The sequence below is a fragment of the Pelophylax lessonae genome, assembly GCF_965119305.1.
Source record: "Pelophylax lessonae genome assembly, chromosome: 2".
In the NCBI taxonomy this organism is placed as follows: Eukaryota; Metazoa; Chordata; class Amphibia; order Anura; family Ranidae; genus Pelophylax; species Pelophylax lessonae.
This window is the reverse complement of record NC_138769.1, coordinates 289,601,280-289,627,135: the sequence shown is the minus strand read 5'-3', so window position 1 is coordinate 289,627,135 and position 25,856 is coordinate 289,601,280. Positions and strand designations below refer to the sequence as shown.

General features: G+C 43.2%; 1 protein-coding gene across 1 annotated transcript in view; it reads left to right on the top strand.

Annotated features, from left to right (window-relative positions):
• GNAI3 (G protein subunit alpha i3) overlaps positions 1-25,856 on the top strand; it is a 123,934-nt gene that overhangs the window by 36,216 nt on the left and 61,862 nt on the right. The window contains exon 2 of the mRNA XM_082246186.1: positions 25,488-25,530. Within this exon, the coding sequence (XP_082102312.1) occupies positions 25,488-25,530 (43 nt within the window). The remainder of the gene's footprint in view (positions 1-25,487; positions 25,531-25,856) is intronic.

The following is a 25,856-nucleotide window of genomic DNA, read 5'->3' as shown; positions in this document are numbered from 1 at the left end:
TCATACTTGCCTGCTCTGTGCAATTGCACACAGAAACCCTGGATTCTCCTTTTCTGGGGCTCTACCACCGGCGCTTCGGCTCCTCCTGCCTACAGAGTACCCCTACAGCAGTAATAGCAGCCTTGGCACCCCAGATGTTTTGGAACTACATTTCCCATGATGCTCATGCACTCTGCGGTGTAGTTGAGCATCATGGGAAATATAGTTCCAAAACATCTGGAGTGGCAAGGTTCGCCATCACTGCCCTATAGCAAGGAAAAAAACTTCTGCCTTAAGAATTACTCACTTCCTTCTTCCTACATGTCCCACGAGGCATTGCTCCTCACATTCATAAGTCCTCAGGTATTTACTGACATATATGGATGGTGTACTGAGCTGTATGTGTGTTGCAGTGTGTTTTCTAGTATGTAAACAAATAATTAATTCTGTATGCAGGCCAACTAATTGGCTTACCAACTAATCGATTGTGAAAATAGTCGACAACTACAATCCTAATCGATTTTGTCGATTAGTTGTTTCAGTACTGTCATTGTCCACCTCTATTCTTAAACTCCCATCTCTGACTTTTACCTATAGGTAAGCCTATGATGAGGCTTAACTATAGGTAGTGTACATATCTCCTAAACGTGCACCGTTAACCACTTGCCGACCGCTCACATTGAGCCTACTGCTGCAAAGTGGTTCGTTATCGTTCAGCGATGTAGACCTACGTCGCTGGACTCCTCCCTTGCGGCCGGAGGCTCTCTCCCACCGTATTCAGTCCCAGCGGGAGTCGGGCCAGGGGAGGAGAGGCGGTGATCACCGCCGCTATTCCCTGATAGTCGGGGATCGAGTGTGGAGATCCGCCCGCTTGTGTAAACGGAGCAGGCGGATCTCCTAAGTGACAGGCAGGGTCAGATTGCAGGATTCAGCATAGCTGAACCTGCGATCTGTCCCGGTGTCGCTCAGTCCCCTCCCCCCACACACGTTAGTAAGCACGTACATACATTAACCCCTTGATCACCAATAAAAATTAACCCCTTCCCTGCCAGTGTAATTTTTACAGTAACGGTGCATATTTATAGCACTGATTACTGTAGTAATGTCACTAGTACCCCCAAAAGTGTCAAAAATGTCAGTCAAGGGTCCGATCTGTCCGCTGCAATGTCGCAGTCACGCAAAAAAAATCGCAGATCGCCGCCATTACTAGTTAAAAAAAACAATTAAAAATGACATAAATTCCCCGTAGTTTAGTAGCTGCGATAACTTTTGTGCAAACCAAGCAGAATACGCTTATTGTGATTTTTTTTTTTTACCAAAAATATGTAGCAGAAAACAAATTGGCCTAAAATGTCAAAAAATTTTGATTTTTACATTTTTTGGGGGGGAATTTCATATAAAGAAATGTGAAAAATATTGTTATTATTTTTTCAAAATTGTTGCTCTTTTCTTGTTTATAGCGCAAAAAGTAAAAATCGCACAGGTGATCAAATACCACCAAAAGAAAGCTCTATGTGTGGGGAAAAAAGGACATACATTTAATTTGGGTACGACCGTGCAATTGTCCGTTAAAGTAATGCAGTGCCGAATTGCAAAATATGGCCTGGTCAGGAATGGGGTCTTCTGGTCTTAAAGCGGTTAAAAATATGCTCATTGAGAATTTTTTTGTCAAAGACATGTAGTTAAATACATTTTGGCCTAAATATATGACAAAAATTGAATATATTGGATATTTTTTAACTGTCAAAGTAGAAAACTATTGTTATTTTTTCAAAATTGTCGCATTTTTTTTATTAATATCGCAAAAAATCAAAAGCACAGAGATTATTAAATACCACCAAAAGAAAGCTCTGTTTGTGGGAAAAAAAGGACGTAAATTTCGTTTGGGTACGGCGTTGCATGACCGCGCAATTGTCAGGTAAAGTCGCACAATGCCGAATCGCAAAAAGTGGCCTGGACGTAAAGCAGGAAAATCCTCCGGTGGTAAAGTGGTTAAGTAGATGTTCACTGTATATGCAGCTGGTGACATCACTGGTGCATGCGCTCTGAAGGAGCCGTTCCTTCGGAGTCCTGTGCCGTAAACGACGGCTCCCTTAGGAGTGACGTCATCGCGGCTCCTGCCAGTTACACAGTCAGGGTCAACGAATCGGGAAGGAAGACTCGGTGAAGATGTAAACGCCTGCAGCAGTGACAGCTTGGCGCTGGAAGGACTTTGTTTTGGGGGGGGGGGGGGTTAACATAATGTGCTAGTATGTGATGCATACTAGAACATTATGGCTTTGCCTTCCAGGGTCCCAAAAAAAAAAAAAAAAAAAAGACGCCTAGCGGTTTACTACCACTTTAATTAGTACGCTATTCCATACCAATAATGTGCATCCAGTGCTGAAGTGAGAGCATTTAGACACTTGTAGATGTGGCTAGAGAAAGCTGGAAATCCCTGCACAGCTTCTGGGCATGCCCAGAAGCTGTTCACAGCAGGGAATGCACCGCTGTCTGCATCGGAAGTGACGAGCAGGGCGGTGCAGGCGCATTGACTCCTGGGATCGATGACGCTCAGCTCCCAGGAGTCAATGCAAGAAGGAAGTAATGGCGCGGGCCGCGGCCGCAGAGGGAGGAAGTGAAAGGAAGGCAAGTACATTTTCTTCAACAACAAGGTAAGTAAATCAAAAAAAAAAAATGTCATTATCCAATTCTTTTTCAGGTAATGTGCAGCAAGCGGATGGGGCAAAGTTCATTTTGAGGCTGGAACTCTCCTTTAAGTATTTGATTTCCTCCTAGCTCCAGTGATCTTCAGCATGTAGCCCTGCTGTTTAGGTTTTTTTTTTTTTTTTTTGGTCCTTGCTGGCTCATCAAAGGGAATCTGCCCTTTTACGAGCAAAAAGTCTGAACTCCAGGCCTATTAAAAAAAAAAAAAGCAAAAACAAATAAACATTAAGGCCTCACTGGGCGTCTTTACAGGTGCTGTTTTGGGCGTCGGGTGTTTATTTTTTTTTTTTTTCTTCAGCCAGTAAACTCACTAGTATGTTATTCCATGTGTCCGTGCATTTTTTTGACAGGGGTGTTTTCAGGCTGGAGAAAAAAAAAAAAAAAAAACGATTGCGTTTGAGAAGGAGTTTTTCAGCTGTAAATAAGCTCCAATGCTGAAAAACAGGGCTATCTGCCATTTGAGGGTTTTTGAGCCTCAAGCTTTTGTGGGAGTAAAGTTTTGCTAAAAAAATTTAAACGCAGCAAAGTGTTAATGCAAAAACGCTGTTAAATTCACGTTTTTAACGCACCATTCTACAGCTAATGCTACTGGCGTTTTTAGAACGTCCAGTGTGCATGAGGCCTAATTGCAATGAGGGAACATGCCTGCATTTGACTTGGTTTCAGCTTTTTGTCCTCCCCAGAAGTATAAGAATTAGAAGAGGAAGGGCTGACACAGGAACCAATAAAGTGTGCTGCAGTACATTTGAACTTGTCCGGGACATGCTTACAGTAGTAAAGAACATAGTGATGCGCTCATCACTGAGCTGTTCCTCCTTGCTGTCAAATCAGAGGCTAGATATAGGGAAGATGGACCAGCCTGCATTCCAGAACTGCAGTAGTGCTTTACCAACCAGGCTCTGCTGCCTGGCCGCACTGCATCGATCTCGGGAAGTATTGTACATAAAATAGCAAGATGTTTGCCTATAGATTGGCTTTAAACTGCAATTTTCCTTATGAAGCAATTATTATATACATTTTTTAGTAAAAGGAGAAGTCTTCCTTTAAGGGCTGATCTTTGCATTTAGTCATGTTTAATACAGCATCTCCTATCCTTTGCACTCTCACGTCTTGTCTGTGCCCACGCAGATCTGCACTTTGTTCTTCATGGTTGTATCATTCCCTGTGGCTGTGCTGGGGGTTTTATCTTGTCACAACAAGGAAATTTAGTGGCTTTGGAACAATAGCACAGCTGCCCAAGGAGTTTCTGTTCCTCATCTCACCAGGCACAGTTGGGTGTTAAAGCAGGGGAGGGGGAATGGGCTCACTTGGCTTTAACACATTCTCTTCTAAAATGTTAATAAATAGGGACAGTATGAAGAAGTCAGAAGGCACAGATAGACGTGTCTCATCATTGAGTCTAGAGAACACTGGTTGTTATTGGTTTGTTACTTTTTGTAGAATGACATTTATCATCTTGTTTGCTTCATAACAATATACGTGTATTTATTGGCTGTACCAAACAAATTACATTAAGTGACATGAAAAGAAATTGCTCTGGCCTTAGTAATGACAATTAAATCAAATGCGTTTTGAGGATAGTCTCAAATGCATTTTGCAGTCTGTTAATATAAAGTAAAGCATAGGTCACCTTCCTCTTTCTGCAAAAAGTATTGCATCATTTGAGCTGTTTGGAAGCAGTATAATGTCTCATATTCTCTCTTTGTTATGTACGTGCATAAGCTGGTGTATGCCAATGCCTCTACGTCACGTCTCCAGGAAACTAAACCAGGATACTTCTCCTTTTTATTAATTATTTTTTAAATGTTTACCTTTTTTAATTAACAATTTTAGAGTGTGAGAGAGGAATTCATTTAGAGTGTAAGGCTCCATGTACACGGGACGTTGTTAAAAGTCCCTTTTGAATGCTGGAATTCTTAGGATGTTTGAAACGCCCCTTAGGTCGCGTTTGCACCCGCGTTTAGTGGGCGTTTGCTAAACGCGGGTCATCGCGTTCGGTCGCGTTTTTGCGTTTGAAACGCCGGGAAACACACGTTCGAATGCAAATAATTGCTTTCCAAAAAACGTCCCTGAACTCAACTGCCTGCAAATGACTGTAAACGACCCTGTGTACATGGACAGATAAGATAACATAGAGATGGGTTCAGGGGCTTCTGAAAAAAACACCCAACTGCTCCTAAATGGCCATTTACAACGTCCGTCCCGTGTACATGGAGCCTTAGAGGGTGTTGTGTTTTTTTTTTTTTTTTTTTTTGCCAAGAATGAAATAAGAACCTCCAAAGTTTCCCATTTTTGCCTACTTTTACTTTTTTAGCGCCCATTCAGACTGGCACGACACGACTTGCTGGGGCGACCGGTGACTTCATATAATTGAAGTCAATGCAAGTCGCCTCCAGGTCGCCCGAAAGTAGTACAGGACCCTTTTTCTAAGTCGGAGCGACTTGTGTCGCTCCTATTAGAACGGGTCCTGTACTATTCAATGGCGAGCGACCCACCGCGACTTGTCAGGCGACCAATTCGCCTGACAAGTCGTGCTAGTGTGAATGGACCCTTATACTCCAGTTCACGCTTTAAAAATAAATAAATGGGAATACATTTTAAATGGCAGCAATAATAGCAAATAGTTATTGACATGATGTTTGTGATTTTTGCCATCTCTGCTTTAGAATTGACTTTTTTATTTTTTTATTTCATAAACAATTATTTCTCTAGCGCTCATTGACAGACGTAGTCCTCGGTGATACACCACCTTCGGGTTATGTTGCCTCCACAGGAGCAGGACTAGACAGGAAATTAAAAAGCTCTGGCCACACCCCAGGGGCAGTCCCAGAGGGTATATCCTCTCTCTCTCTGCCTCAGCAAATCAGTTATTTTCTGTCTAGTTAGGAGTAAGGACCTAGATACCTTGCTGGGATCTTAGGTCCTGGCAAGAATTTTTTCTTAAAGGATTTTTTTAGACAGCTTTTTTCTCCAGTGTTCCTGTGAGATCTTCAAGCAAGAAAGCTGAACTGGGCAACGGGCTGGATGTTGAGATCCGGTGGTCACCCCAGTTCAGCCTACGAGCGCGTGCAGGCCATAGCTCCGCGCTGGGTCGGCCGCGACAAAGTCCCATTAAAGGACTGTCCACGCGAGTTAAACGTCTCGCTGAAACGCCAAAGACCATGAGTCACGGCGTCCGTATCGGTCGACAGCCCTCCCGCCCCGGTGGAGAGGGGTACTGTCAGGAGTTGGTGCCCGCCTGGTTCCGGTATGGTGAGTAGTATGTTCCCCCTTTCCCCCTGACGGGTTTTGTGGTGAACGCGGGCCCCTCTCTGTATGGTAAGATAGAGTCCCTTTCTATCCTACAACATGACACAGATCCTCCTACTTTGAGTGTGATTTTATGTGTGCAAAAAGCCAGGAGGCTTGGTTTGGGAGCTAACAATCTAATTGTATACATGTTTTAAAGATGTAATCTGTGGCATTCTGGGAATCTTATGGGTTAAGAATAAGCTACCTACCAGTCAGAAGCCACGGACATGTAGACTGCCTTCCTAATCAGATCTCCAGCTATCAGCAGGCCTCCCGAACGGCCATGCGGTCCGCCAGGGCCGGTACCGCCAACCACGCCATATCCCCATGCAGTGAGAGTGTTGTGTGCCCTGCAGCACACCGCTATTCAGTACGGGCCGCCGCCATTTTTTATGCTGGATCGCACGAGCCGCCATTTTGGCGTAGCCTCGTGTCTCCAGCATGGGGGCGGCCATGTTTGAGGTGATCCAAACACCTCGTGGAGCTTGGGGGAGGCGCCGGAAGGCGTACAGAGGGGCGGAGCCGCCTCCTTTCTTCCTGGGCAGCCAGCCAAAAGACTTCCTGTTTGTTAAGACAGCGCTGTAACCTGTTGCAGTTAAACTCTGAGCATCAAGTGGTGAGCCTGGGGGTTTATCTCTCTCTCTCTCGATCGATAGGGATCCCTAGCAGGTAACACTAAGGGGCTTTTGTGGCGCTGGGGGTCGAAAAAAAAAAAAAAAAAAAGTTTTTTTGAATTATATTATCCAGGAAGTAACTGGAGTTATCATGGACCCTGCCACACATATTCCCCCACCTGTTTCCCTCGAGGGGGCCACGGGACCCGCCGGTGCACAGAGTATAGAGTCATTTACAGCAATTTTGGAGTCTATGGTGGCTCGGGTGGAGGCGGCCTGTCAGGGACGGGGGTCAAGGAAGCGACCCCCGCCTACCCCTATACCATCTGACACCTCTGACTCAGATTCAGAGGTGGTCACGGCAGTTGCAGGTTCCTCTGCAAGGGCTGTTATCCCAGTTGAGGCTTTACCGGCAGAGGCAACTGAAACAGAGATTCCTTTTGGTACTAATAAGCCCATCAAGACGATGAAGGCTTTTCCTGTACCTAAATGTTTCGGTAATCAGATTAAAGGAGAATGGGAGCATTCTAAACGTACCTTTACTATTTCCAAGCGTATTGCTAGACGCTATCCGTTTGAGGAATCCATCATTAAGAAATGGACGGTACCACCAGTCGTGGATCCGCCTATTTCCAGGCTGAATAAAGCCACGGTTATTCCAGTGGAGGACACTTCGTCCTTTAAGGATCCGGTGGATCAAAAGATGGAAGCAGAGTCCCGCACCATCTTCTCTCTGATAGGGTCAGCTTTTAGACCAGTAATTGTTATTGGTCTAGTTTCCCAGACACTTACGGAATGGGCGAAAATGGTACGCCAAGATCTTAGGGGAAAAGATATTCCCCAGGAGACATCTGATTTGATGGAACAGATTATACAAGGGCTACAGTTTATCTGTGACGCAGCCTTGGACACTACTCCCTTATTAGGGCATGCATCTAAGACAGCGGTGATCCTCAGACGTGTGCTGTGGTTAAAATGCTGGTCAGCTGACCTAGGTTCCAAGAAGACCTTGACAAATCTCCCCTTTCAGGGGAATCGTCTATTTGGGGCCAACCTAGATGAAATCATTAAGGATGCCACTGGGGGCAAGAGCACTTTTTTGCCACAGGCTGCTAAAGCTAAGGGACCTCGCAACAAGCGAGGACCTTTCTTTACCGCCCATAAAGGGCGCCCGGCTGGTACTAGCGGGAAAGGCAAGACTCCTCCAGGAGGGTTCAAGAGGGGCTGGTCGGACAAGCAAAGGACCAACCCAGCCAAACCCGAAGCTAAGGAGTACACAGCCTGAAGATGCGCCCCCACCCGGTTTCAGGGTGGGGGGACGTTTTCACCGGTATTCAGGACATTAGATCGAGCATCAACCACTACTACCGGTGCGATTCTTCCCTTCCAACATTTAAGTACTACAGGAAGCGGTAATTACCGTTCCCTGAATAGATCTTTTCCTTTACCTTTTCCTAAGATTAGTCCCGATACCTCACAGGAATCGGATCTGGTTGACCAGGTAGGCCAAGTAGCCTCTAGTCGGGTGACTTCGGTCCCTGAGGTACAACCAGAAAAGATCACCTTTTCCTGATAACTATCAGGTATCTGATAAATGTGTGGGAACAGAAAACGACCAGACTTTCTCGGATGGTCGGGGCCAGATACCTCTAGGGACGCCTGGTTCAGATCCAATCAGCGCCAGTGGTCCTAGAAATTCTAGGCTGGCCTCCTCAAGCCGGCCTGGCCGACTTGGACATGTTAGTCGTAGACGTTCCGTGGGAACTTCGTCTCAGGGAGTGTCTATGGTCTCAAGGACCAATTTACCATCATGCTTTACAGTCGCTGGGTTTAATGGCCTGGCCATTGAGACCCAAGTACTGAAGGACAGAGGTTTGTCAGCTTCAGTCATTTCTACCCTTATTAAAGCAAGGAAAGCGACTTCCAGCAAAGTCTATTATCACACATGGAAAACTTATATTGCGTGGTGCGAATCTTTAGGATTTCCTCCACGTACCTATTCGGTGTCTCGAATATTGGCCTTTTTGCAACAAGGGGTTGAGCAGAAGCTAGCCTTGAGCACCATCAAGGGTCAAGTTTCAGCATTAGCAATCTTCTTTCAGAAGCCTTTAGCTACCAAATCCTTGGTGCGGAATTTCATCCAGGGGGTGCGGCACCTGGCTCCTCCAGTCCGCGCGCCCTTACCGCCGTGGGATCTTAATTTGGTTTTGTTGGTTCTACAGAAACCTCCTTTTGAAAACATCAGGGAGATTCCCTTGCTTACTTTATCCCAGAAAGTGGCCTTCTTGGTGGCTATTACTTCTGCTCGCAGGGTGTCAGAACTGGCTGCATTATCATGCCAGTCCCCATACCTAGTGATTCATAGGGATAAGGTAGTACTTCATCCTAAGCCATCTTTTCTTCCTAAGGTGGTTTCAGATTTTCATCTGAATGAGGATATTGTACTACCTTCCTTGTGTCCTCAGCCCAAGCATCATCGGGAACATGCGTTGCATTCCTTAGATGTGGTTCGGGCAATCAGGGTATACCTGAAAGCTACGGAATCTTTCCGTAAGACGGATTCACTTTTTGTGATCACGGATGGCCCCAGAAAGGTTTTGCCTGCATCTGCCGCGACCATTGCCAAATGGATTAGACAAACGGTGGTACAGGCTTATTCTATTAAGGGTCAGAGTCCTCCGTTCCCTGTTAGGGCGCACTCCACTCGAGCGCTCAGTACTTCCTGGGCCTTTCGCCATCAGGCGTCAGTGGTCCAGGTATGTAAGGCGGCCACCTGGTCGTCAGTACATACCTTTACAAAATTCTATAAAATTGATGTGACGGCATCGGCGGATGCCTCATTTGGCCGCAAGGTTTTGCAGGCCGCAATTTGAGGAGACCGGTGGTCTACCTCGAGGGTTTTTTTCTGTTTGAAAAAAAAAAAAAAATTGTTTTCTCTTTTTTTGTTGAGTCTCATCATTAAGGATGAGCATTGTAAAATTCTAGTTGGCACCGGTTGGGCCTTCTAGATTGGGATTTGATTTCCATTTTCCCACCCCTCAGTTGTGATACTGCTCTGGGACGTCCCGAAGGTGGTGTATCACCGAGGACTACGTCTGTCAATGAGCGCTAGAGAAAAATGGATTTTTGTAAAATCTTACCGTAAAATCCTTTTCTCTTAGCTCATTGACAGACGTAGTCCCTGCCCCTCTGTTTTTTTGAGTTGGGTTAAAATCTCTAAAGACTGCTTTTTCACATAACTGATTTGCTGAGGCAGAGAGAGAGAGGATATACCCTCTGGGACTGCCCCTGGGGTGTGGCCAGAGCTTTTTCATTTCCTGTCTAGTCCTGCTCCTGTGGAGGCAACATAACCCGAAGGTGGTGTATCACCGAGGACTACGTCTGTCAATGAGCTAAGAGAAAAGGATTTTACGGTAAGATTTTACAAAAATCCATTTTTTTTTTCCAAACCAAGTTTTTATTGACTAAAAGATTCAAGAATACAATACAATAGTAATTTGTGGTAAAATGAACGGGACAAAAATGAGAAAATAATTAATAACCAAACTCTTGTACAGAGAGTCTAAAGAAATACAAGTAGCAATAAGATAAGAACTTCAGTTTCCTATAAGGTATTCTATTCAACATAGGATATTGGTAAGACACAAGTTGTAAAATATGACTCAAATCAATCCCTATCAGGTTGACTAGTGGAAATAAGGTTGTTGATTTGGTATGGTTTTCTATAAGTGACGTTTTGTATGATAAAAATGATCAAGGTGGGCTAAGTAGGGGGTTGAGTTTAGCAAGAAAGGTAAAATAAAAAAAAAAGGAAGGGAGTACACGAATAAATGTTATAAGTGAGGAGGGTGAACCATCCAGTGCGCACACGTGTCAAGCACGAGCCACACCGTACGGCTCATCCCTGCAGGTGTAAGAGGCTAGAGAGGGAAAGGTGAAGAGGAAAAAAAAACACATTTTTAAGGTAGCGTAAATCCCTGGAGTACACCCAGGCAAGTAATGCAAAGTTCTACAATACTTCAACGTTAATACGTCTATATGTAGTTATAAATATTTTTAATTGGTTTACCCTTTAACGCAGAGGGTGAGTTTCTGAAAATGTATATAATATTGAGTGCTCGCACAAGATGAGAACTTGGAACAACTGAACTCTATTCTATTGAAAAGATGAGCTTAAAACAAGTGATGCTTGCAAATGCCATTGGCATCATAAAGCATAAAATGGAGAGACATGTTGTAAAGGTTACTTTTTTTTTTTTTTTTAGTGTAAGGTTCCATGGGCACTAAATACAAAAGAATAGCATCCTGCTCTGCCAGGAACTTTTTCCCAGCTGACAGTGTAGGGAAGTGCAGTCAGCCAACACAGCCACAAATTTGCATTTACTGTTCAGGCCAGTATAAAGTCTCACAAAGCTTGGCAAACATTGAACTGTGTATTGTGCCATTTAGGTCAGTTATTTTTATTAACATATGCATTTAAATATGTGCTTTTGTGTAAAAACGAAATAATTTACAAACTGACTATTTTGTGTTTTGTATACATTATATGGCAGGGCAAAATATTAAACAAAAAAAGTGCTCTCTGCAATCTATGCATATCTCTGCATGTATTAGCCCCCTGCAAGTACAACAAATACCCACTGATGGAGACTTTGGATGCACTAAGCTCCAAAGTCCTTTTGTGTATTTGCAATTCTTGCTGATTTTAATATACACCAGGGGTGTTCTATCACAATTTTATTACAATTGCTAATATTTCATTTTCTATATTTGTGTTGACATATTTCATAACTATATATAGATTCCTGGGTGGCAGATTTGATAGTCTCACATATATTTTCACATCGCTTCTAAGGTTTTCAAGAGGATGATTCTCTCAGGGCATTATATCTAGAATACAGCTTAAATTCCATCATCTTATGTGAAGCGTTTTGTTGTAAAGTCCTGTTGTTGTGGTTGACTCAATTACTTCCATCATTAATCCACAGAGATCAGGTCGGGTTTGTCCCCACTAGACATGCAGGTGATCATACAAGATGTACTATCAACCTTGTAGATCTTCTAAATAAAACAAATCCTCCTGCCCTCATTTAGATGCTCAAAAATCCTTCAATCAACTCCATTGGCCTTTTATGTTTGCTACCCTCGCTCATTATGGTTTTGCAGGTTCCTTCATTCAAGCCTTACAAGCCCTATATTCCAAACCCACTTCCCAGGTACAGCTGACTTCCTGCTTGTTGCACTAAGAAATGGCACCAGATAGGGATGCCCTCTTTCACCATTCCATTTTACAGTGTATATAAAAATGTCAGGTTTCTTAGATCTAAAAAAAGAGACAAATAATTTTGGAACTTTTTCCACCTTTTAATGTGACCTATATAAAAAAAAGTTCAACTCAATTAAAAAAACAAACTGAAATCTTTAGGGGGGGGGGGGGGTCGGAAGTAAAACTCAAAAATGTAAATAATGTGGTTGCATAAGTGTGTAAGTGTGCACACCCTCTTATAACTGGGGACGTAGCTGTGTTTAGAATTAGGCAATCACATTCAAACTCATGTTAAATTGGAGTCAGTACATACCTGCCATCATTTAAAGTGTCTCTAATAACCCCAAATAAAGTTCAGCTGTTTTAAGTAGGTCTTTCCTGACATTTACTTAGTCGCATCATATAGCAAAAGCATTAGATATACCATGGAACACCATGAAGACAGCCATCATCAAATGAAGAAAATTAGGCACAACAGTGAAATTACCAAGAACTGGGAGTCCCTCCAAAATTGATGAAAAGACGAGAAGAAAACTGGTCAGGGAGGCTGCCAAGAGGCCTACAGCAACATTTAAGGAGCTGCAGGAATATCTGGCAAGTAGTGTGGTACATGTGACAACAATCTCCCGTATTCTTCATATGTCTGGGCTATGGGGTAGATGGCAAGACAGAAGCCTTTTTTTACAAAGAAAAAAATCCAGGCCGGGCTAAATCTTGCAAAAACGCATCTGAAGTCTCCCAAACGCATGTGGGAAAATGTGTTGTGTTTAAAACTAAGGTTGAACGTTTTGGCCATAATTCCAAAAGATATATTTGATGCAAAAACAACACTGCACATCACAAAAAGAACACCAAATACCCACATTGAAACATGGTGGTGGCAGCATCTTGATTTGGGGCTGTTTTTCTTCAGCTGGAACAGGGCCTTAGTCAAAGTAGAGGGAATTATGAACAGTTCCAAATACCAGTCAATATTGGCACAAAACCTTCAGGCTTCTGCTAGAAAGCTGAACATAAAGAGGAACTTCATCTTTCAGCATGACAATGACCCAAAACGTACATAGAAATCAACAAAAAATGCCTTCAACAGAAGAAGATTAACGGTTTGGAATGGCCCAGCCAGAGCTCAGACCTAAATCCGATTGAAAATCTGTGGGATGATCCGAAAAGGGCTGTGCACAGGAGATGCCCTCGCAATCTGACAGATTTGGAGTGTTTTTGCAAAGAAGAGTGGGCAAATATTGCCAAGTCACGATGTACCATGCTGATAGACTTATACCCAATAAGACTGAGTGCTGTAATAAAATCAAAAGGTGCTTCAACAAAGTATTAGTTTAAGGGTGTGCACACTTATGCATTCATATTATTTGTAGTTTTTTATTTTTACTTCCCTCCTGAAATATTTCAGTTTGTTGTTCAACTGAGTTGTACAGTTTATAGATCACAATAAAGGTGGAAAAAGTTCTGAAATTATTTATCTTTGTCTAATTTATTTTACATTACAGAAACCTGACATTTTAACAGGGGTGTTTAGACTTTTTATATCCACTGTATATTGAGTTTGGAGCCCCTGGCTGCTGACATCGGCTCTTACCCTGACATTAGAGGGGTTTTTCTGCGACAATGGGAATATAAATTATCCCTTTTAGCAGAAGATATTTTACTAATTCTGACTCACCTCCTTACCATCCCTGCCTCCTCTACATAACATCTTCATCTCTTTTGACTCCCTATCAGGCTTTAAGATTAATACCTCCAAAACTGAAGCCCTCCCTATCAACATTCTACCTTCTCTCCTTTCAGTACTCCGCAACACATCCCAGAGTACATGGCGTACATCCGAGAGTACTCAAAGAACTCAGTAAGGTTATATCTAGACCACTGTTCCTGATCTTTGCTGACAGTATTATGACAGGAAATGTACCAGGGGATTGGAGGAAAGCTAACGTGATACCGATATTCAAAAAAGGGCAGAGGCATGTCCCGGGTAATTATAGGCCTGTCAGTCTGACATCGATAGTATGTAAACTTCTGGAGGGGATGATGAGGGACTATATCGTAGAGTTTGCTAAAGACAACAACATCATCAGCAGTAATCAGCACGGGTTTACAAATGGGCGTTCTTGTCAAACCAATCTCTTAACATTCTACGAGGAGGGGAGCTGTGAGCTAGATAGGGGCAGACCAGTGGATGTGGTGTACCTGAATTTCGCCAAGGCGTTTGATACAGTTCCCCACAAGCGCATAATTTATAAAATAAGGTCTGCAGGTATCGACCGCAGGGTTTGCTCTTTGATACGGAATTGGCTAAAAGGGCATCTCCAAAGGGTGGTAATAAACAGCGCATACTCAGACTGGTCTGAGGTGGTAAGCGGGGTCCTCCAAGGCTCAGTCCTGGGACCAACCTTGTTCAATTTATTCATAAACAGCATTGAGGACAGGAGCATTAGTTCTATATCAGTTTTTGCAGATGACACAAAATTGGGCAGGGCAATAACTGCACAGCATGAAGCAGATATCCTACAAAATGACCTGGACAAAATAACGGAGTGGGCTACGACATGGCAAATGAGGTTTAATGTGGAGAAGTGTAAGGTTTTGCACTTGGGGACTAAAAACATAAAAGCACAATACACGTTAGGGGGGGGGGGGAACCCTTGGGGGAATCAAAAATGGAGAAAGATCTGGGAGTCTTGGTAGATGATAGACTAGCCAATAGAATGCAATGTCAAGCGGCAGCTGCCAAAGCCAGAAGAATATTAGCATGCATAAAGAAAGGGATGTATTCCAGAGATAAGACTATAATCCTTCCACTTTATAAAACTCTGGTCCGACCACATCTGGAGTATTCTGTCCAGTTCTGGTCGCCAGTCCTCAGGAGGGATGTGTTGGAGCTGGAGAGAGTCCAGAGAAGGGCAACTAAACTAATTAGGGGATTGGAGGACCTTAATTATGAAGAGCGTCTGCAATCGCTTGATTTATTCTCCCTGGAGAAGACGCCTGAGAGGGGACATGATGGCAATTTATAAATATCTCAATGGTGATCTCGGCATAGAAAAAAAGCTATTCAGTCGTAGGGAGTGCATGAGGACTCGAGGGCATACATTGCAATTTAGAGGAGAAGCGTTTTAACCTCAGGCAATATGGGGGGTTCTTTACTGTTGGAGCTACAAGATTGTGGAATTTTCTACCACAAGAGGTGGTTTCTGCGGGAAGGTGGCTTCCAAAATACTCTTAAACGTACATCTCAAGGATCAGAACATTCAGGGGTATGTGAGATGATTACGGCCACACACACCTACACAGGTTGAACTGGATGGACTATTGTCTTTATTCAACCTCGCCTACTATGTAACTATGTAACACTACTCCTATCGATGGAATTCCCATACTCTGAAATATGTATTATCGCCTCTTATTCGACCTCTTTTCCAAGTCCTTTTTTCTCCGTTATTTTCAGAGGTCAATTTATTGTTCAAACAATGGTCCAATTACCCTTTCCTCTCCTTACTAGGGTGAATTAATGTAATCAAAATGTCTATACTACGGAAATTGCTGTATGTGTTTTGAAACTTTCCCAGTGCCCATTCCGTTATCACAACTGAAATCGCTTCAGAGCGGTTCACTTTTTATGGCAATATGCTTCTCTTCGAATTGCTGTCTCAATGGTATTAGCCCTGGCCTCCAGAGGTAATTTAGGGGCTGCAGATATACTTAATTAGTACTATGCTACTCGCCTACGTGCTGTTACTAATTGGTCCTCTCGTTGCGCCTCAAATAGATGGTCTGAATTTGAAATGGGTATTACTTTTTCTGTACATCCATGTGCCATGATCTGGTCCACACTCGATAAACATATGCCTCAACTGCGAAAATTATGTTTAGCCCCAATGCTTTTTACATTATCAGTGTGAAAATGTTGTAACAGGTACTTGCAAATCAAGCACTTTTTTTTTTTTTTTTTTTGTCCATTTCCCTTTAGTTGTCTTTGGATAAGCCAAATAGCTTTCAACTTTTATGTGCTAGAGGCTCCCATGAACCACATTTAATTTCCTCTATAGCCTCCCCCATGAGGCCAATCATACCTACATGAGTAAATAGACTAATGTCCTCCATTAATATATTTCCCTTGCACAATGGAGTCAAATCTGGGATTCTGCTTCAAAGGTATCCCATTATGTGGTGCAGAGAGCGGAGCGACTGCCTTTAAAGTTCTTCTGTTCTGGTATAAGACTCCTGCCATCTTCCACACTGGCAATCCTGAGATTTCACGACAATGCTGGAGATGCCTCGGTGATGTAGGCACCCATTACCATATCTTTTGAGATTGCCCCATTATTCTGTTTTGAAAATCTATACAATCTTTTGCAGAATCTTCTAAATATCGAGACCCTTCTGAATCCTATACATTTTCTGTTGGGTTTGCCACTCTCGAGACTCTTCAAGCAAGCACGGAATTTGATGGCTTTTGTCTTATTAGCAGCAAAGCAAGTTATACCTTGTTGTTGGCTATCTACTTCTCCCCCCTACTCATGCTCAACTTTTGTCCACTATTGTGGAGATTCGCAGGATGAAATATTTAACTGCCTTAGTTGATGACTTAATTCCAATATTTACAAGGATTTGGGACACCTGGGAAAGTTCAGAGTACTGCTTGGGGAAGACCCCTGTAGAAACCCAGATATCTACCCTTTGCATTATGTTTTAAATGCCTATTGTAGGATTTATACCTAAAGATCCATTGTGTTTTCTCTCCAAACTCCCCCCCCCCCCCCTTTTTCTTCCTACTGAAGCTTAATGATCCCTATTGCGTTCGTTAAATACTTTTTTTTTTTCTTAATTTGCTTTCCAAACAGCTGATGGTTGATATACTTCTGATTTTTTTATCTAACTTACAAATATTTTTATTTTACTGAAAATACTAAATAAAAATACAATTAAAAAAAAAAAAAGTCCTGTTGTGTGCTGACGCACACATTTTTGTGGACTGAGTGGTGTCAGCCCTGCTTAGTTGTCTTTCACTAAATTGCTCAACCACCCCCAAAGTCTAATCTCTACACATCTCTTACAAGACACTAATAACTGTAGTCCAAGATGGAAACTAGGAGGGCTAATTAGACATCATAAGATAACATGCTAAGTGTGGACAGTACAGCTGTGAATTTCTGACATAAACAGACATTTTTCGTATTTATTGAACAGATAAAACAAAACCCTTTTAATGGTAAATTTAGCAGATCAAAATGCAGCAAATTAGAGAAGTTCATTACTAGCATTTGTAGCAAATAAGCGTTCATTGCTAGCGTTTACATATATTTTAAATGTGTTAAATAAGCAAAATCATTTAACATAAACTGGCATTGAGTAAACAATTAAAGTGTTAAATCCGAAAGCAAATGTGTTTTATACTGCAGTTTACCAGTTCTTAGATGTGGTAGCTGTGTTCATTTCTAAAGGCTGTTTCTGATTGATTTTCACCTGATAATCTGACCAGTAGGTCTGTTTTTCCAAAGAACAAACTGTCCTCCAGATGTAGCAGTTAGATGGTTGAGACAAACTATTTACCACTGACAAGGGTGCTAACAATGATCGACTTTTATCTATATTAATAAAATACAACTGTCCCTGCGTCCAGACTCTAGATTTCCCTGTGTCCGTGATATTGCGCCACTGCGCATGTGCACCAGGGACAGCTGTTGGGACTGGGGGCGGGTTGGGGGCGGGCACTGACCTGTGTAGGCTAGGGGAGCTCCTCGGTGTCGGAGGCCAGGTATTGGGGGGTCACCCCAGATAATGATGCGGTGTGACGGCCGTTGTACTGCGGATAGCTTCAGTAACCACAGTTCCGAGTTCCGTATGTGCTGGGGAGGCGGGAGGCGGAGTTCCGATCACTTGCCTTAGATTTAAAAATGGCGCCACCCGGCGCCAACATATCACTGCGCATGTGCCGCTGCTCGGTAAAAGTCGTACACGTTCGGCTATTTCCGGAAATAGCCGGACGTATTCGAGCTTTCCCGAGCGGCGGCGCATAGGCAATGACGTGTTGGTGCCGGGTGGCACCATTTTTAAATCCAAGGCAAGCGATCGGAACTCCGCCTCCCCAGCACATACGAATCTAGAACGGTGGCTGAAACTATCGGCAGTACAACGGCCCTCACACTGCACCATTATCGGGGGTGACCCCCCAATACCGGGACCCGGCCTCCGACACCGAGGAGCTCCCCCATCCTCCCCAGCACATATAAGGAACAGGTAAGTGAGACTCCACTACCGCACTGCCTGCCATTATGCGGGGCTGCAGGCATACTACAAGAGATGCAATGCTGCAGGCATGGAGCTCCTGTACCATGCCCGCAGCACCGCATCTCCTGCAGTATGCCTGCATTCCCCTGCACCATGCGCGCAGCCCCGCATTCCCCTGCACCATGCGCGCAGCCCCGCATTCCCCTGCACCATGCGCGCATTCCCCTGCACCATGCGCGCATTCCCCTGCACCATGCGCGCATTCCCCTGCACCATGCGCGCAGCCCCGCATTCCCCCTGCACCATGCGCGCATTCCCCCTGCACCATGCGCGCATTCCCCCAGCATTCTCCTGCACCATGCGCGCAGCCCCGCAGCATTCTCCTGCACCATGCGCGCAGCATTCTCCTGCACCATGCGCGCAGCATTCTCCTGCACCATGCGTGCAGCCCCGCAGCATTCTCCTGCACCATGCCCGCAGCATTCTCCTGCACCATGCCCGCAGCATTCTCCTGCACCATGCCCGCAGCATTCTCCTGCACCATGCCCGCAGCATTCTCCTGCACCATGCCCGCAGCATTCTCCTGCACCATGCCCGCAGCATTCTCCTGCACCATGCCCGCAGCCCCGCAGCATTCTCCTGCACCATGCGCGCAGCATTCCCCTGCACCATGCGCGCAGCCCCGCAGCATTCCCCTGCACCATGCGCGCAGCCCCGCAGCATTCCCCTGCACCATGCGCGCAGCCCCGCATTCCCCTGTATGCGCTCGCACGCGAGAACCGCTCCGCGCGTGTCTCTTGCTAGGGCAACAGGGACGCTATGTGCAGAGCTGGCTATGTCATGCGGCTCTCGCGTTGTTAGAAAAAAAAAGAGATAAGCGAGAGCCGCTCAGTCAGCCATATGTTCTAGCGCCCGTTAATTTAACGGGCTTAATGTCTAGTTTTATATAAAAACTTTATGGTTTTGGGTTTAATACTGGTTTAATCAACCTCTCAAATTAGCTAACTGATTGTACCATCTAAATGGTCCTGTACCAATCTTGAACATGGGGAAATGTTAATTCACGATCTAGTGAGTATAAGCTCTTTGTTTCAGGTCATGCCATAGTGTACCTGTGTGGTTTAGTGCTCGAGTTTGAATAGGCCAGCTCAGTACCACAGTTTTGCTTATTTTTAGCCAATCTGTTATTAACTTGTCTTTTGAAGTTGCTCTTCAGCATCCACTCATGTTCTGATGGCTGGATGTACTTTGTAAAGGGGAACTGTATTGGTTTTTAATGAATGATATTTTAATACATTTACAGTTTTAAATATTTGTTATCATTATTATAAACCCTTTTTCATAATTGTATAGTGCAGGACACAGTATTCTTTAAACGTGGGTTATAATCTTCCACCTTCAGAAGATTGGGTAACTAGCTCTGTTTTATGCTAATGTCCTTTTATATGATGGACATCTTTCTAGCAAAGGCATCTTTTCTGTGCAGTCTTTTATTTTCAAAGATTCTTCTGTTAAGATTCCTGTCTGCACCATAGCCACTGCTGTTTTCCTGTACAGCTTCTGATTCTGTTGACTCCTCAGCTGAGCCTTGGGGCATTGTACCAGGACCCCACCTGGGGGCTGGCCTGTAACAATGCTGGGTACAATGGATCCTGCAATAGGTGAATGTCGTGCCCATTCACAAGAAAGGTAGTAGGGAGGAATCGAGCAACTATAGACCAGTGAGTCTGACATCAATAGTAGGCAAATTAATGGAAACCCTATTAAAGGATAGGATTGTGGAACATCTTAAATCCCATGGATTGCAAGATGAAAAACATGGGTTTACTTCAGGGAGATCATGTCAAACAAATCTTATAGATTTTTTTGACTGGGTGACTAAAATAATAGACGGTGGAGGTGCAGAAGACATTGCATATCTAGATTTTAGTAAGGCTTTTGACACTGTCCCACATAGAAGACTTCTCAATAAACTGCAGTCGTTGAGCATGGACTCCCATATTGTTGAGTGGATTAGGCAGTGGCTGAGTGACAGACAACAGAGGATTGTAGTCAATGGAGAACATTCAGAACGAGGTCATGTTACCAGTGGGGTACCTCAGGGATCTGTACTGGGACCAATTGTGTTTAATATCTTCATAAGTGATATTGCTAAAGGCCTCGATGGTAAGGTTTGTCTTTTTGCTGATGACACAAAGATATGTAACAGGGTTGATGTTCCTGGAGGGAAACGCCAAATGGAAAAGGATTTAGGAAAAGTAGAAGAATGGTCAGAACTCTGGCAACTGAAATTTAATGTGGATAAGTGCAAGATAATGCACCTGGGGCGTAAAAACCCAAGGGCAGAATATAGAATATTTGACACAGTCCTGACCTCAGTATCTGAGGAAAGGGATTTAGGAGTAATTATTTCAGAAGACTTAAAGGTGGGAAGACAATGTAATAGAGCAGCACGAAATGCCAGCAGAATGCTTGGATATATAGGGAGAGGTATAAGCAGTAGAAAGAGAGAAGTGCTTATGCCGCTGTACAGAACACTGGTGAGACCTCACTTGGAGTACTGTGCGCGCAGTACTGGAGGCCATATCTCCAGAAGGATATAGATACTCTAGAGAGAGTTCAGAGAAGAGCTACTAAACTAGTACATGGATTGCAGGAAAAAACTTACCAGGAAAGGTTAAAGGACCTTAACATGTATAGGTTGGAAGAAAGAAGAGACAGAGGGGATATGATAGAAAAGTTTAAATACATAAAGGGAATCAACTCGGTAAAGGAGGAGAGCATATTTAAAAGAAGAAAAACTACCACAAGAGGACAGTTTTAAAAAAAAAAATTGGCCTTCAGGAAATATAAATCAGAAGGCACAGTATTGGCTTTCGACCAATACAAGGAGGCAAATAAGAAGTGTAAACACGAAATCAAGATGGCTAAAATAGACTTTGAGAGACAAATAGCGGAGGATAGTAAAAAAAACCCAAAGAAATTCTTTACTAGGGCAGAGCATATTGCACACATAATTAACGATGATGGGAGGATGGTTACAGAAGACACTGAAAAAGCAACCATGCTGAATGCTTTTTTCTCGTCAGTCTTTACACAGGAAAAGGAGGGGTACACTGACCATGACTGTATGGTTAGTAGTAATACACAGGACTTGCCACTATGGCTAACAGAGGGTGAAATCAGGGAAAGGCTGGAAAAACTTAACACAAACAAATCACCAGACCCAGATGGCGTACATCCGAGAGTACTCAAGGAACTCAGTAAGGTTATATCCAGACCACTGTTCCTGATCTTTGCGGACAGTATTAGGACAGGAGATGTACCAAGGGAGTGGAGGAAAGCTAACGTGATTCCGATATTCAAAAAGGGTCAGAGGCATATCCCGGGAAATTATAGGTCTGTTAGTCTGACATCAGTAGTATGTAAACTTCTGGAGGGGATGATAAGGGACTATATCGTAGAGTTTGCTAAGGGCAACAGCATCATTAGTAGTAACCAGCACGGGTTTACAAATGGGCGTTCTTGTCAAACCAATCTCTTAACATTCTACGAGGAGGTGAGCTGTGAGCTAGATAGGGGCAGACCAGTGGATGTGGTGTACTTGGATTTCGCTAAGGCGTTCGATACAGTTCCCCATAAGCGCTTAATTTATAAAATAAGGTCTGCAGGTATCGACAGCAGGGTTTGCTTTTGGATACGGAACTGGCTAAAAGGGCGTGTCCAAAGGGTGGTAATAAACAGCGCATACTCAGACTGGTCTGAGGTAGTAAGCGGGGTCCCCCAAGGCTCAGTCCTAGGACCAACCTTGTTCAATTTATTCATAAACAGCATTGAGGACGGGATCTGTAGTTCAATATCAGTTTTTGCAGATGACACAAAATTAGGCAGGGCAATAACCGCACAGCATGAAGCAGATATCCTACAGAATGACCTGGACAAAATAACGGAGTGGGCAACAACTTGGCAAATGAGGTTTAACGTGGAGAAGTGTAAGGTTTTGCACTTGGGGACTAGCAACATAAAAGCACAATAAACGTTAGGAGGGGAACCCCTGGGAGAATCAAAAATGGAGAAGGATCTGGGAGTATTGGTGGATGATAGACTAGGCAACAGCATGCAATGTCAAGCGGCAGCTGCCAAAGCCAGCAGAATATTAGCATGCATTAAGAAAGGGATGTATTCCAGAGATAAGACTATAATCCTATAATCCTTCCACTTTATAAAACTCTGGTCCGACCGCATCTGGAGTATGCTGTCCAGTTCTGGTCACCAGTCCTCAGAAGGGATGTGTTGGAGCTGGAGAGGGTCCAGAGAAGGGCAACTAAACTAATTAGGGGATTGGAGGACCTTGATTATGAGGAGCGTCTGCAATCGCTTGATTTATTCTCCCTGGAGAAGAGACGCCTGAGGGGGGACATGATAGCAATTTTTAAATATCTCAATGGGGATCTAGGCTTAGAAGAAAAGCTATTCAGTCGCAGGGATTGCATGAGGACTCGGGGGCATACAATGCGATTTGGAGGAGAAGCGTTTTAACCTCAGGCAATGTGTGGGGTTATTTACTGTTAGGGCTACAAGATTGTGGAATTCTCTACCACAAGAGGTGGTTTCTGCAGGTAATATGGTGGCTTTCAAAAGACTTCTAGACGTACATCTCAAGGATCAGAACATTCAGGGGTATGCGAGATGATTACAGCCACACACACCTACACAGGTTGAACTGGATGGACTGTTGTCTTTATTCAACCGCACCTACTATGTAAATTAGAGGGGCAAAGGTTTAAAAGTAATGTGAGGAAGTATTACTTTACTGAGAGAGTAGTGGATGCATGGAATAACCTTCCTGCAGAAGTGGTAGCTGCAAATACAGTGAAGGAGTTTAAGCATGCATGGGATAGGCATAAGGCTATCCTTCATATAAGATAGGGCCAGGGACTATTCATAGGATTCAGATATATTGGGCAGACTAGATGTGCCGAAACATTCTATGTTTCTATGTGCTCCCCCTGAATGTAATGAAGTAATGTGGAGTGAGCCACAATGTGCCATACAGGTCCAGGGCCTGATCTGACAGAGGCAGAGCCCTTTCTCTGAAGACTCCTTTGGGGATATGCCCATCTAAAAGCCACAGTGATGTTTGTCCCTACCATCCTCATGGAAGATGATCTGCTGCCCTAATTCTGGGCTAAAAGATTTTCCCTGGGCCCTGTGTGTTGCATCTGGAGTCTAATGGAGTACTGACTGTTGGCAGGAGCATTGGCTTAGGTGTGTGTGCCATTTTATTTTGGCACCATTTTTACTGTGTGCTAAGTGCCTGCATTTCTCCCAAGCACCACTAAGTCCACCATAATTAATATTGTGTAGGTCTCGGTTTCCCAAGCCTAGTGCAATCGCACATCTTTGATCCTGTTGCACAGCGATGCTTTGGCCAGAATTGTTTTCTGTGTCTCCCTAGTTCAGCTTTAGGAGTTTTCAAGTTGTTTAATTATGTCACATTGGTTTGTCTATCATTTCCTGAAAAATAACCTGTTCTTTTTGTTCTGCATTTTAAATACCAGTGATGACTGCACATAGTTGTGTAAGCCTTAATATACCTATAAATAGTAAAACTGACCATACACTTTTAACCACTTCAGCCCCAGAAGTTTTTACCCTCCTTTAATGACCAGGCCATTTTTTGCAATACGACACTGCGTCACATAAATGATAATTGCGCGGTTCTGCCAACACTGTACCCAAATAAAAATTATCCTTTTTTCCCCTCCCAAAAATAGAGCTCTCTTTTGGTGGTATTTGATCACCTCTGCAGTTTTTTTTTTTTTTTTTTTTTTTTTTGTTGCGCTATTAACAAAAAAATAGTGACAGTTTATATATATATATATATATATATATATATATACTTTCTGCTATAAAATACAGCCAATAAAAAAAAAAAAGACTTTTTTTCATCATTTTAGGCCAAAATGTATTCTGCTACATATTTTTGGTAAAAAAAAAATCCCAATAAGTATATATTGATTGGTTTGCACACAAGTTATCACGTCTACAAACTATGGAATAGATTTATGGCATTTTTATTTACTTTGTTTTTTTTTTTTAACTAGTAATGGCAGCGATCAGCGATTTTTTTTTTTTTTTTTTTTTTTTTTTTTTTTTTGCGGGGCTGCGACATTGTAGCAGACCGGACGCCTAACTGACACTTTTGAGGGAACCAGTGACATTACTACAGTGTGTCCCTATTCTGTCTCTCTGGGGAGCGTTCGCGGGTGGCCGGCGGACATCACGTCTGCCGGACCAGCTGATTGGCTCCCCCTCTGGCCAATCAGTGTGTACCCCTGTTGGCTATTGCTCGAAATTAAGTACAGGTAAGTCGTGCGCAATAGAGCCAAACAGTCGCTGTACATATACAAGTGTTTAAGCTGAGTACACACTATAGGTGTTTTTGTTTTGGTCAACCCAGTGGGTTGAAAAAAAAATAAAAAATAAAATAAAAATGTACAGATCGTTGTGCTAAGGCTGCATTCACAATTGAGTCACAATTTTTACCGCATTTTTTTTTGCGCATTTTGTATTTGGTCTTTTGTAGGTGTTTTTGAGTTTTGGCGTTTTTTTTACTAGCCAATAGGAAAAATCATTATCTGTTCCATCATTTGTTTTGCTAGGTTTTAATATTTTTTCATCTGCTTCCTGGGTGAATTTTCTTCTTCCTGTGTCAGTTCTCTTTCCATTCCACTGGTGTGCACAATTTTAAACTGTGTTAGGTATCTATTTTTACTTGGCGTGACATCATCTTTCACAATATACAAAAATATTGGGCTAACTTTACTGTTTATTATTTTTTAAACGCGACAAAATGTATTTATTCCTAAAAAATGGCATTGTAAAAGGCCGATGCGCAAATACTGCGTGACAAAAAATATTGCCGGTGGCTGTGAGCATTATTTTGGATGCTGGTTTCCTAGCATGCTTGCTCAACAGAAACCGGTTGCGAGATTGTTTTCTATCGGACAGGGAGCTGTACACACATGCCGAAAGTTAGCTGGTTTCTGCTGAACTGACCATTTTCGGGCCATGTGTACCCAGCCTTAGACTTTTTTAGTTCAGCCTGCGGGTTGAGTGAACAGAATCTAGCGGATTCTTCCTTACCACTTCATACACATGGGTAGACAAATCTCATGCTGTAATTCACTGATTGGATGCAGCCTTTATCTGAAAATGTTCTAGCCACTCTTTTTTTTTTTTTACTTTTTTTTAATTAGGTTGGGTAGGACGGTGGTGAAAGGGCCACCCCCAGACAATCTTAAATTTTATGTTACATAGACAAATCTTTCGAACCATTTAAATGCTGTATGATAAAATAAATTTGTTAATATTCTGTCTTTCAGGTGCTGGAGAATCTGGTAAAAGCACAATTGTGAAGCAGATGAAGTAAGTTTGGGTTCTACAATTCAGTGCATGTATGACATGAATAACTATTTTATGCACTTTTGTCCATAGAATCTTTCTCATCAGCAGCTACAGTAGTTCTGCTGCCCAAGCCTGAACCTGTGCTTTCTTGCAGGTCCGTTTATATCCACTTTTGATTTTGTGTCCGTTTGTGCACAATGGAACAATCTGCTAAGACATTCAATATGCCCCTTGGTGCCATCTACGGCAGAACCTACTTCTGACACTACGGAGCATTTATCTCGGAGTTCCTTCTCTATCTTTATCTCTAATTCGGTTTTCACAGCCTCCTCCTGTAGAGCTTGTAA